A 12579-nucleotide genomic window follows, 5' to 3' on the forward strand; every position below is an offset into this window, starting at 1 on the left:
GTCAGAAAGAGGGCAACCTATAAGCCAATGAATGATGTACCATCACTAAAGGGCAAGGATTTGATTTCCACAGCGCCGTGTACCACCACCTATGAGCAATATTGCTGCCTTGGGTCCCTCGCTGCGTGAAGAGTGGCAGCGCTCACTTAACTCCTGCGAGGACCAACTGCTTGGGTGTATGGCAGCAGCATCTTCACATGGTCAAGCTCAAGGCAATACAGGAAAACATGGCCTGAAACTGGTGAGACCAAAGGAAAACTCGATGACAATACCCCAAATGAGGCCAGCCAGACAACACTTTCAAAGAAGTGATTTTTACATGAGTAAAACAAGAAAATTTGAGGCAAGGTAATTCTCAGCAAGATAGTTACTGTACAAGTGCTGTACAGTACACTGCACGCTGTAGGCAAAGACCTGTCATCTTTCCTAACAGGTCTCTACGGGCTGTACACGATAATCCCCAGTCTTTCTATTAATGGGAAGTGAGAGTTACGTCATGGTAAAGCCCATTTCAGCTGTGAAGCTGTGCTCCATACCTGCTGGCCAGGGCAGTACGCTTATGGGGCTCCAAGCTCTCCAGCACTAAGAGCTTCATAAAATCACAGAACAGTTTGGGTTGGAAGGGACCTTAAAGATCATCTAGTCCCAACCCCCTGCCATGGGCAGGGACACCTTTCACTAGACCAGGTTGCTCCAAGCCTCATCCAGCCTGGCCTTGAACACTTCCAGGGATGGGGCATCCACAGCTTCTCTGGGACTTGCAGACAACCTTCTAAAGGCTGACACGACAACTCAGATCAACGTAGGGCTTGAAATTGAGGAACGCTCTGGAACAATACCCTGAGCAGGCACACAAACAGCACTTTCTGTGGTGTTCAAAGTCGAAGTAAGAAAGAGCAAGATTGTCTTACTCTGGAACAAACTATGTCTGTACCTGCAGTTACTGCAGAATTATTCTTTGCGAAAACAAGTTCTGGAGGGCATTGAGTGAGAGCAAGACTGGGGTCTTTCCCTCTTGACAAGCTCCTGCACAAAACTCAGCGTGGCGGGAGAGCACACTGCACTTTTCCTGTAATCTGAAAAGGCTTTGGTTCAGCCGTTTGGGTTCAAGTAATTAATGCTTTTGGAAATTGTTACTGCTGGGAGCCTAGAGGTAATTTCAAGGTACATTCGTTCTTTCTCTCTCTGGCACAGGCTGCGGCAGGGCAATGTAATTCATTTCCTGAGGGTTTTCCAACCCAGAATTAGTCTACAAAACATCTCAAGTGGTAAGGAATTTACCCACTGTTGTAAGACAGGAAGGCTTAGGAAAAATAGGTCTCTGTCTGAAAAGCTTTTCCAGAAACAAAATTACAAGAAGGAAGAGAAATTAAGTTGAAAGAAATATGTCAACCAAAGAAGCAGCTTGACAACTATTACATGCAGAAATGAGGACTGAAGGCAGGGCCAAAGGATGGGCATTAAACTACTTTTATTTACCTACAACTTTAGCCTCGTGTGCCTTCAGGACTTGCCAGGCCAGGAACTTTCAACATATTTTGCTAACTAAAAAGAACAATTTATTTCAATCTGATACGGATCTGACTAGACACCTTGTCACAAGACTAAATGTGACCTGTAAAAGGTTTTTTCCCCCCAAGGTTTTGTTGCTGTGTTTCCTATTCTACTTCTGAGTAAGACATAAAGAAGGTCTAAAGGTTTATAAGTCACAATATTTCAGTAAAGAAATAAACAAAACATTCCTCCTGTTTAGGCTTTTTTTCTCTGAGAACCACCTGTATGTCTCAGAGATTTTTTTACTACGAGCTCCTGTATCTTAATCAGAAGGGCAGGAGTGTATGTCCCGTTTATCCACAGGCTAGGTGCAGAAACACCAGACACCCAAACTTCTTAGATACAAACTACCATTTCCCAGTTATTGGGCTGCAAGTTTAAAGAGGTGTTTCCATGTTCAAGGGATGCTGCAACCACTGATGTATTTTTGGTCGAGACACTTGGTAATTTGGAAACTCTGAAGGCAAGATTTAGAACCGTTAAGGACAATTACACTTCCAGAAGTGAGTACACTAGTGAGCCAGTCCCACGACACGGCATTTACTAGGTGGTCTGCAAATTATGGTTCTCCTTTGAAAGTAAAAAACAAGAGAGCGAGTACTTTGAGAGTAAAAACAAGGTACAAGAGAACAACATCTGAATCTTGAAGCTGACTCCCTCCTCGCACACTGAAAAATCAAACTCCCAGAGTTTCAAAATGGAACAAATACCAGTCCCTTCCAACCCAAACCATTCCATGATTCTACTGACCTCAGGATCAAGGCTGGGCTAACAAACCCAAGGACTGCATCTGAGCAGGAGACGGTAGGTCTCGCACTCTTTTTTCCTGTGGCAACCATTAGTAGCAAGGTTAAGGCTCCTTGAAAAGAGAGTAAGTATTCCTCAAAAGAAAGATGTTCTTGGTACCGGAATGAAGTTGAAGTAATATTTTTCTTCCACCATCCTGGCAAAGCAACCAGCAGTAGCCACAATGCAATCCAAAGCCTTTCAGGTTTTTTTATGATGATTAATCTTTTTTCAAGAAAAGAAAATGTCCATATTCTTGTTACACCTCCTAGTCTCCCTTAAGAGTAAGGTAAGGATGAACGCAAGGGGCATAGCCTTATATGACTATCCTTGAACAGACTTCTAAGCCCCTGGCTCCTGACCAGCTGGGCTGTCAGAGTCACAGGGCAAGAGATGGAGAGTGTGTGTAAAGAAGAAAGATTTAAGAGGTGTTTTTCTCTTTCCTCCCCAGCAGAGTCCTGACTGAGATGTTTGCTATTGCACTCTTGGAGTGAGTGTTCTGTTTTCCCCTATCTGCTGCTCAAAATAATCTCTTTACCCAATGCATCGATGTAAACCCTCGCAAACCTGCAGGAGCTGAGATCTCAGGATTCTGTGTCCACACATAAGTCTTTCTCCACTGGCCAGTGACAAGTTCTCCAAATCCAAGACTTACTTTAATCCCTGATTTCCTAATACCAGGCTGCAGTGCCTACACTGCCACTGAGGAAAGACAGTGGGTTTGATTAAAGCCTCAAACAGTGGAAGTCCCAGACTCATGTTCAGGATTATTTTGTGGCAAAGCAGCACTCCTCTTCCCCCAAACAGCAGAACTGCTGTAGTGGTCAGCAACTACCTCAAAGAGGTTTTTCCTAAAATTCGAAAAAACCCCGAAATCCAATAGCATGAATCCCTTCTGCTGATAACAGCATTTAATATGCTATTTTGAAGCCGTGAATGCTGTCAAGTGGTACCTGCACCAGTTTCAGGGCTGAGTCACAAAAACCATCTGCATTACTGTTCGAAAAGATTAAAGAATCAGATGACAGAAACCATAAACTTCAAAGATCATCAAGAAGGCTGACTATCACAAAAACAATTAGAAAATCTAAATAAAGCATTTTGGACATAGCTCAAAGGGCCCGAACTGAAAGCTGCTTTTGAAGACAACACAACCAAGGTAGGCAGCGTGTTGGCAAAAGCACCATCTCAGGGACTTACGCTGACCAATCAGACACCATGGCACACACAAACCCCACCTTTTCCCTCACCAGTCTTTCTTGGTTGTAGTCACATGGGAAACCTCGAAGGTGTGTTTTTCGAATGTCAGGATGAAGTTAAGATTTTCATTCAGTCTAAACTCATGTATTTTGCCAGTGTGAGGTTTTCTGTATGAGAACTAAGTTCTAAAAATCTCTCAAAAGAAAAGTTAGCCCCTGAACTCTACAGCTCTCACCAGCACAAGCACCCTCTGTTAGAGTCATGGCGTAACTTACCTGAAGGGAATGATAAAACCGGATGGAAGGAAGAGTCCGGCTCTTGCACATAATCCAGTATTTTAGAATGTGCGCTGTAGCCCCTACTGCTGAGAGCGGAGGCTGGCACCATACATGGTAACCGAGTTTTATATGGAAGGGAGGCATTTCTAGATGGTGAAGTCTGCAAGGATAGACAGAAACAAAGGTTAACTTCTCCTTTACTCACTTCCTTCAAATTAGACCAGAAGGAAGGAAAATAAAGGAGTCAGTGAGCGACACTCTTCAATATGGGACTGAGAAAAATATTCCAACAAACTTCAGATAGTCTAAACACGACTTACCTCCACTTAGCATGTACTGTAGTGCACAGTACAAAACCCCACCTCAATTAGGGCCACGAAACAGCCGTCAAAATTTCCAGAGAAAATGTAACTGCTTGCAATCATTATTTTGATATATCCTATGACAAACTCCCCTTAAAATTCCACTCCAGAACAAACAGGCACGATACAGATGCACAAACAAAACAAACACCAGACTAAATACAGGGGTCTCTTCCCTCTATCCCCTTAATCTCAGATTCTTAGTATCACTATCTCCAGACGGTCTGAGCTCAGGCATTTTAATGCAAGACACAATATTAAACATTTTGAGCACACCATGTGCGAAGTCTTTACCTTGTTACAGTTTCAGTATGAGATGAGCAACACAAACAAAAGAAGAAACACAGGAATAAATACAGAGAGGGATGCACTGAGGATTGATTGATTAACAGGCAGTAAAAGGAGTCACTAGAAAGAGGAGAGCTGCAAAGAAAGATTAATTCAGCTGCTTAATTGCAAGGCTTGTTGAAGTACAGAATGTAAAATGATGGATTGCACAGAGCTGGTAGGTGTGAGGTAGCAGGACGCTGAGATAAAAGGCAGGGTGAAAACGGGCAGGAATAAGTAGCAGAGTGTAGGCAATAGAACGAGCTCTGAAAGACAGAAGGAAAGAATTAAATATGATACGACGGGGCAGCAGTCATCAGTAGCCTGTGCTTCAGAATAAGCTACAAAAGCACCGCCGGAAATAGTACTGCTTATGCTACTTTCAGCCTTACTGGATACCAGTGGTAGTAACCCCAAAGTTTTAATGCCTTCCATAGCTTTTTGGTACCTTGCCAAATGCTGCAGATCCTACAAATGGGAAAGGAGGGCACTGGCGTACTTTGAGGGTCTCAGCCTAATGCTGTGCAAACAGCCACATTTATCATCATCTGGAAAAGGCTTTCAGTGTACAAAACTTGAAGAATGAATGTAACAGTGGTCATCTTGATTTTCTTATGTGGAATTAAAGGAAAACACCTAGGATTTGTATCAGAGGCAAGACATCAAACAAACACTGCTTCTATTTTCAGTACTTCTGCTTTCCACATCCAAGAAATCTCTTCAGCTGCTTCCTCCTCTCTGAAATACTCCAGGCTGTATTCTAGCAGTGCCACTCATCTGTTACAGACACAGTGATCATATCCCACCACGTAAAATCCCCCTCCACTTACTGAAAGCAGTCCTTCTGTCAGGCGGCATCAGTATTCACAGCCCACCCCAACTCAGAAAACATTCTGTTAAGAAGTTGCCCTTTCCATTGCTTCCCTTCTTAAGTGACAAACTCCCTACGCTGGTACTGTATTGCAGGAGCTATTAAAACCAAGGAAGCGTGTTACAATGCCAGAGCAGAGGAGACCCTGGGGTGGTGGTGGGATTTTTTTCTTGCATTTCACGTTTTTTCATCCACAGGAACAGTCCTAAATCCACCTCGATCTCCACACACAGGTGTATGCATGAGTGCTTTCAACTTAATTTGGAAAGAATTCCTTTCTAGCCCAGGACTCCTTCAAATCGATGTTCTGTTATTTCCCTGTGACGGACATATGGGACTCTTCAGCTGCTAAACTTTAAACATCCATGAAGTGTTGGCAAAACTGGGACCTGTGTTTGGAAACACTAGAGGGATAAATGCTAAAGTGAATTTAATGTTTCCCATTATGTGGACCATTAGACTAAAGCTTAAAGAGCTTTTAGGCAGTTGCTCTACCTTTGACGCAATAAGGGCTTACTTTTCAAAAATGCACAAAAGCAAATTTCCTCTTGATATTTGGTGTTTAGAAATGAACTAGTTTACTGAATCTCTACAATTTAAGCTGTGACTGCACCCCTTCTGCTTGCATTATTTTCCCAGAAATGAATCCACACTACAGTAAACAATAAACCTCTCATTCTTCAAAGAGAAATCCCCAATCAGTAGAATTACCCAGAAAATATATAGCTGAGACCACAACACATACTGACTTACAGTCCTTTCGTCCCGACTCACTTTTCTTTGCCTTAATTCACTTGAGTCCCAAACACATTTAGACTACAGCTTAAAGCTAAGACTGCTCAAAAACATGCATACATGGTCAAAAAACCTCTCAATCTATTTTGAAACTGTATTAAAATCCATTTGCCAACATCAGAAAATGCAAAATTCTTTTCCTCCTCTTGACTGTGGTAGTTACAACGCCTTATGCCTGAATTTGTTTGTTATTTACTTAATGGTCCGGCATCAACACCTAATTAACTCTTTCATTAAGTCACTTCATAATTCAAAAGAAAATGAGGTCTCATATAGAAGCAAGAGTAATTTTATTTAAATGCCTGTGAAGCTACTAGAAAAAGCTAAAAAGTCTGGCAGTGTCTGTGTTCCTAGCTACCGGATCTGTTTTAAATTTCTCATGGAGTAGTTTTCCACTGGAAAATGCTGAATTAGTGCAATAATGATGTTTGTCAGGAATGTCGATTTAATCTAATCTTGATGAAAAAATTTCTGAAGCCCTCCATGCTGGAATGAAAGTGTGCTGCTGAAAGGAAGTGCTTCAACCTTATTGAAGCAAAACCAAAGAATCGTTTATCGGAAAAACCAAATGCTCCCCCCATCCAATTCAGTAGAGAACACAGTCTACAACCCAACTGGCTTTTACAGCAGTTAATTATTGATTTTGTAACACAACAACAAAAAATCCACCAAAACCCAACTGCAAACAACTCCACAAATACATCCATTCAGCCGCAGCAATGACAAGTGGTTTCGCGACTGCCATGGCTCGCAGCTTTTAGAAGCCAGGCCTCTACCACGAGCCTGACAACAGTGCCAACCCTTCAGAAAGCAGAGATTACTACACTCTTATCAACTGTCCCTCTGCTAGACTATACCTCGTACATCTCCTGAAACGTTTTTCTTCATTACTGAAATACAAAACCTCCCGCTTCCTGAGCTAGATAGATATGAAGAATAATATTACACTGAATTGATTCTATTAAGGAAAAGAAAATACACTGTATTTAAGAGGAAAGCAGAAGTGTGCATGCTTTAAATCTTCAACTGAAATAGCAGCTTTCTTTTAAACTTCATAAGGAATGGTGTCACCAACAGAATCCCATTTTCTGGAGTATTAAGAATTTTAATCTTGGACATTTTTTCCCTTAGTACTGTTTTACTGGGTCACAGAAAATACAGTGGGAAATCTATTTTGATATTCAAAACAGCCCTTGCACTTGCTTGTGATAAATTGATGCATTAGACAAAGCACGACTGGCTCCTGCCTCTGTTCCAGAAGGGTCAGAGGGCTGAACCATCCTTCTGCAGAGGAAGAAGTTTGAGTCTATAAAGCATGCTGTAATTGAAAAGAAAAACGTTTTGTGCTCCCAGTTAAAAATTCTGAAGTGAACATTCATTTTATGGTTTCAGCTACTGATCACTAAAAGTCCTACCGTTTTTGGAAACCTGCCTAAGTGTAACAGCACAGAGCCACAGCTCAATCACACCAATGTGTAGGAGTCCCGTAAGTCAATGAATACCTGTCACGTCTGCTTCTGATTACTCTTATTAAGCTGAAAAGGGTAAGGAAAAAGCATTTATTGTCCCTACACACACACACTCAGAATGTTTAAGTAATATCAAAGAAGAGCTATCCCCCTTGATACTAAAAACTGTTCTTCAGTAAATGAATAGCCAAAGAAACAACAGAGATTTAATTATGGGATGCAACAGAAGCCCAGTGTGGGAGGCTGATGCCTCTTCTTTGAAGACCAAACACGCTGCTAACTTCTAATCCCCCAGAGGCGCTATGTACGCCTCAAACCAACAGAGCACCCCGTTACCTGCTTGCTTTGGTGCTTTAGCATTGCCTTACAGGCTAGCTCGCACCTCCGCGGCTTCCCTCTCCTGCCCCAGTGATCTGCTCTGAGCAGAGCTCTGTCCCTCTGGCAGGACATACAGTTAGTGAAACGTCTCCGTTCGCACGCTGAACATCAGGGGTTCCCTAAGCAGGACTTCACTGCAGAGTGCTTTTGGGAAACGCAGAGTACATGGATAATGGAAGTTTAATCTGCAAGCCCCAAAGACCTCCTCTCATCAACAGGGAGTGGGGGAGAAGGTGGGAAAAATGTCTAAGACATCCCTGCACGGAAGGAACAGACGGTGCTGATGATACATGGCATGACATACACAGACACTTCATCTGGAAGGGAGAGTCTGTCAAGCAGACAGACCTTTCCCATGTGCTGGCCTGCTATCTTTACCCAGGTCAGGTACAGCAAATCAAGCTGCCCTGGGATGTAAACAGATTTGGCTGCCTCTGGCCCCCCTGAAGCTGTCGATAAGGATAAAGTGGCAGATCCTGTGGCAGAGACCAGTTTTTCCCAGGAACAGAACTGAGACTTTCATCAAACATGAACGACAACTTCCTCAGCATCTGGCTTGCCTCAAACGCAGATTTTTGGTCAGTGTCATGAAAGGAGCAGTAGCTTCTACTGTGCTCAGAGGCCACCCATCTCTCATAAGTATACATGGAGTTTAGTTTCTTTAATCCTGTTGTAAGGCAATGGGGGATGGACTTTCACCTGCTCTGTGGGAAGTGTATGCTGTCCTCAACGTCCTGAAACAAAGACCCTTTGTTCAACTAGCAAATCAATTGGGAAAAAAATAAAATCAAAGTTAGTGCTTAATCTTTGACTAGTTAAACTAAAAGAAGGAACAACATGTTAATCCACAGGGATAACTTTTCAAAAACGCCACGTAGAAATTGAGAGTAGATGTGATCAATAAAGCACTGCAGAAATGTTGTAATAAGCTAAAGGTGCAGGACTGTGAAAAGCACACTTCAGGTTTTTCATTCCGGAAGAAAAGAATTTGCAGGTTGACTGGCTTGCCATAAACCTCACCAAGGATGGGTTTAGTTCCATTGGCAGTATCACAGTATCGCAAAGCCACAGGTGTTCTCCCTTCCGTCCTGCCCAGGAGACAACAGTCTTGTCACACATTCAGAGTAGCTGAATACATAGGAATACTTCTTTTTTTTTATTCCATACGAGGTTTTTTTGATTTTTAACTAACAGAAGAACTTTTTTTAACTTCCACTGTTAAGTCGGTTAAAATTTTATCAACTATTATTTTCCCTTACAAACCTGGTACGCCAGAACAAAGGGATTCTCCACTGCAGAGCAGAAGACTGACATATCCCAGATGTACTACACCATATTCATGGAAGAAGGATACATCCTCCCCTTGAAACCAGGAGACTTGGCAACACAACAACATTCCCTGTATTCATGGCTTTTTACAAGTCAGCAAGGCCGGGAAACTACGCAGAAGCAGGTGGCGGAGCCAATATCTAGGGATACCAAGGAGGAGGGTGACAACTTACAGACTCCTTTCGGTGCAACAAAGGGGAAATGACTACTTCACTGAGTGAAAGACAAAATCTAGCTGGCTACTGAATAATATGTTTGACAGTTACTGCTGTAGGCAGCCCTGTTTCTTTAAATTTACAGACCGAGGGAACCAGAGAAAGCAGGAATTGAGAACAGCCACAAAGAATTCACCTGTATCTCCTTCAACGCAAATAAACCACAACACGGGTAGAGGAAATGGGATTGTATTCTAGGAAGCAGGTGCTAAAATATTCATCCGCAGACAAACATACAACCTGGCAGAAAACAGGGTACCACTTCCACACGATATGCAGTATTATGATTAAGCACCCCGTCTGCACCCCCCCCTTCTCCCTGCCCCTTATTTCTCCTTTCCCGTGAGCTACAGACCACTTGCAGAGAGCAGACGCTTAGCAAGTAAGATAAAGTCTCTGCATGCTGGATATAACACAAATTATGACAGTTTATACATACACTCTTCCCTAAAAACTGCAAATTAATAAGCCTTGGTGAAGGACCCATATGCATTTACCAAGTGGCATCTACAAAAAAGCACGCACTGGGAATGCAGCAGGACACAAAAATCATAGTTCTGGCAGGAGAACTAGATTAAAATAAGAAACCCAAACCCTAGAATTTAAATACTTTTTTCCTGTCTGTTTCAGAGCTTTCTGGAGAAGCACTCGTTTTTTTAAAACCCACTAACCGAAAGCAGATACTCTTCTGCTCTCACTCAACTCCCGTTTGAGACTGAAGAGAAAAAATGCGGCAATACTCAGCTGTAAGAGTTGACAACGTTATGCCAACTGTTTGCTTGTGGTATCTAAAATGTAAGATTGCACCTCAGTTCCCAACTTTCAGGGTGTTGGCACCTTTGCAAATTTGAATTCCCTTTTTCTCCATGTGCTTCAGTCCACACAACCAACTCTTCCTCCAGCAGGTGGAGGTACAAATACAACGAGAATTTTCAGATTAAAAAACCCACCGTGCTCTACAACCCTGCAGAGAAACAGACAGTGCTCAGATCTCACTGCTCTACGGCCTCTTACCTTTATTCAGAGCTGTTTAAAGTCCTCAGATTAAAATACTACCGAGCCTCAATGCCATCTCTTGGCATAGGATGAGGTGGAAAGAGCAATGAATGGCATTAGTTAGGATGTTAAATGAGAAACTAACAAAATGTACTGGCAAAACAAATTCCTTGTAACACAAAAAACCCAGCAGCAAGCCACGCCCATAAAATCCTAGAAAAGAAAACACCAGGGCATGTCAGCCAAGCAAAGACCTCACTGCGAGTTTCTGACAACCCTGGTCTGCTTTTAAACAAACTTAATAGAACTTTCGGTATCTCACAGATAATTCAGTTCCTCCAAGTTTAGGCAAAAAATAGCCAGAGGTGGGAATCTATAGGTCCTCACTATAGGAAAAGCATTTGCAGAAGCACCCAGGCATTAGACTGTGGAAAATGAGGTGGGAAGAAGCAGTTATAAATGCAACCACCACTGGGAATGATTCAATAGGAACTCATGTCTTAAAGTCCTGACAATGACTTGCAACTTGCAGACTTCCTTGGTTCCAATGTTTTAATACTCTTGGCTTGCTTTCTTAGTGTTGAAACGGCATTACATGGGTTTTACAGGAGGAAACAATGACCCAGAGGTTGTTTGACTTGTCAGCTGTAACAATGCAAACGAGTGGCAGCTCCAGCATTTCGAACGAAGCACTCCCAGACTTCCAATCCCTGTGTGCAAGCACGTGTCATGCTAGGCCATGCCTACAGCTTACTCCTTTGTGCTATCCTGCGTGCAACTTTTAATATTCATTCTAAAATCACTCGGAAGAAATGCAGCACTACAAGCACATCCTCTAGACTGAAGCACAGGCTGCAATCCCAGCTTATTGTGCATGTGGATTATTCTGAGTGGCTTGACTCACAATCAAGAAACAGCCTAAGCTCTTACCAAGTTATTTAGATAATGAAAGAAGAAAGATAGAAAACAGATTCCAGGTCCAAAAGATGACTCACAGATCATCTGTGGCACTTAGTCATTCCGAATTAGGGGGCAAGCAGATTTGGCCCCAAAGGATGTTTTAAGTTCCTGAAGATACTGGATGGTGACAGATAAACCAAACAGCCTGCATCCTGTTTTATTTAGTCCCATTGAAGTCTTGTAGATCTGGCAGGACTTCTGCATTTTCAAAGACTTCTATGTTTTCTGTTAGATACTACTCTGTGTAAGCATTTTTAAATACCAGAGCAGGGAAAGGTGTAGTCCTCTTCAGGAAAGAAAAGTCCTCTACAGCAAAGCAGAGGACAGTATAGGACATCTCTCAACAGGCACTGGGAGGCTAGTAGGTCACTGAATACTCAAACTTTTGACAGCATTGTAAATGTATGTGGCATGGCAGAAGATAAGAGAAAAAAATGTGGCTGTCTTCCCAGTGACCTTATGAACTGACAGATGGGATAGCAGTTCACAGTTTCATACTTTGCTTTTCCTAACATGGATGTTTGGGGGTGGAGTGGGATATGAGCTTCCCAAAAGTATCTGAAGAGATGTGAAAGGCAACACTCTGAATGCCATTTGATGCACAAAGGGTACAACTGGTCATCCCAAAAAACCAAATTCCTCCAAGTTATCCCAGCATTTCTTAATTCCCTGCGCAGGGGAAGCCTGCATTAGCTGTGATTCTCTGGTCAGAATTCTTTAGTGACTGTCTGCTCAGATTGCTCTGCAGGGCAACATCGCCCATCAGCTCTGCCAGGCGCTCGCTCGCCGGCTGCTTGAACCAGGCACCATGAGGAAGCTGGTTCAGGAGCTGTGATGTTGGGAAGATTCAATCTTCTCCTCAGACTTTGGCAAGCTGGTCTCTGTTAACTCCGTATCTGCTGCAGGGAGGTGGCAGCAAGTCTCTCCCAGCTCCAGCTTGCTCTCAGGCCGATGACCTTAAAGAAATGGGGGTCCTCAGAGACCATCTCACCAGAGGCTACATATGTAAAAGATCATAGAATCACAGAATGGTTTGGGTTGGAAGGGACCTTAAAGACC

At 42.8% G+C, this 12579-nt stretch overlaps 1 protein-coding gene across 1 annotated transcript in view; it reads right to left on the minus strand.

Annotated features, from left to right (window-relative positions):
- Nucleotides 1-12579, minus strand: part of LOC104507836 (KAT8 regulatory NSL complex subunit 1-like protein) — a gene marked incomplete at its 5' end in the record, with an annotated part of 29064 nt that overhangs the window by 13338 nt on the left and 3147 nt on the right. Inside the window, one exon of the mRNA XM_010149254.1 lies at nucleotides 3816-3978. Coding sequence (XP_010147556.1) covers nucleotides 3816-3978 — 163 coding nt within the window. The remainder of the gene's footprint in view (nucleotides 1-3815; nucleotides 3979-12579) is intronic.

This window comes from Eurypyga helias, unplaced genomic scaffold (assembly GCF_000690775.1).
Source record: "Eurypyga helias isolate BGI_N326 unplaced genomic scaffold, ASM69077v1 scaffold6713, whole genome shotgun sequence".
Lineage (NCBI taxonomy): Eukaryota > Metazoa > Chordata > Aves > Eurypygiformes > Eurypygidae > Eurypyga > Eurypyga helias.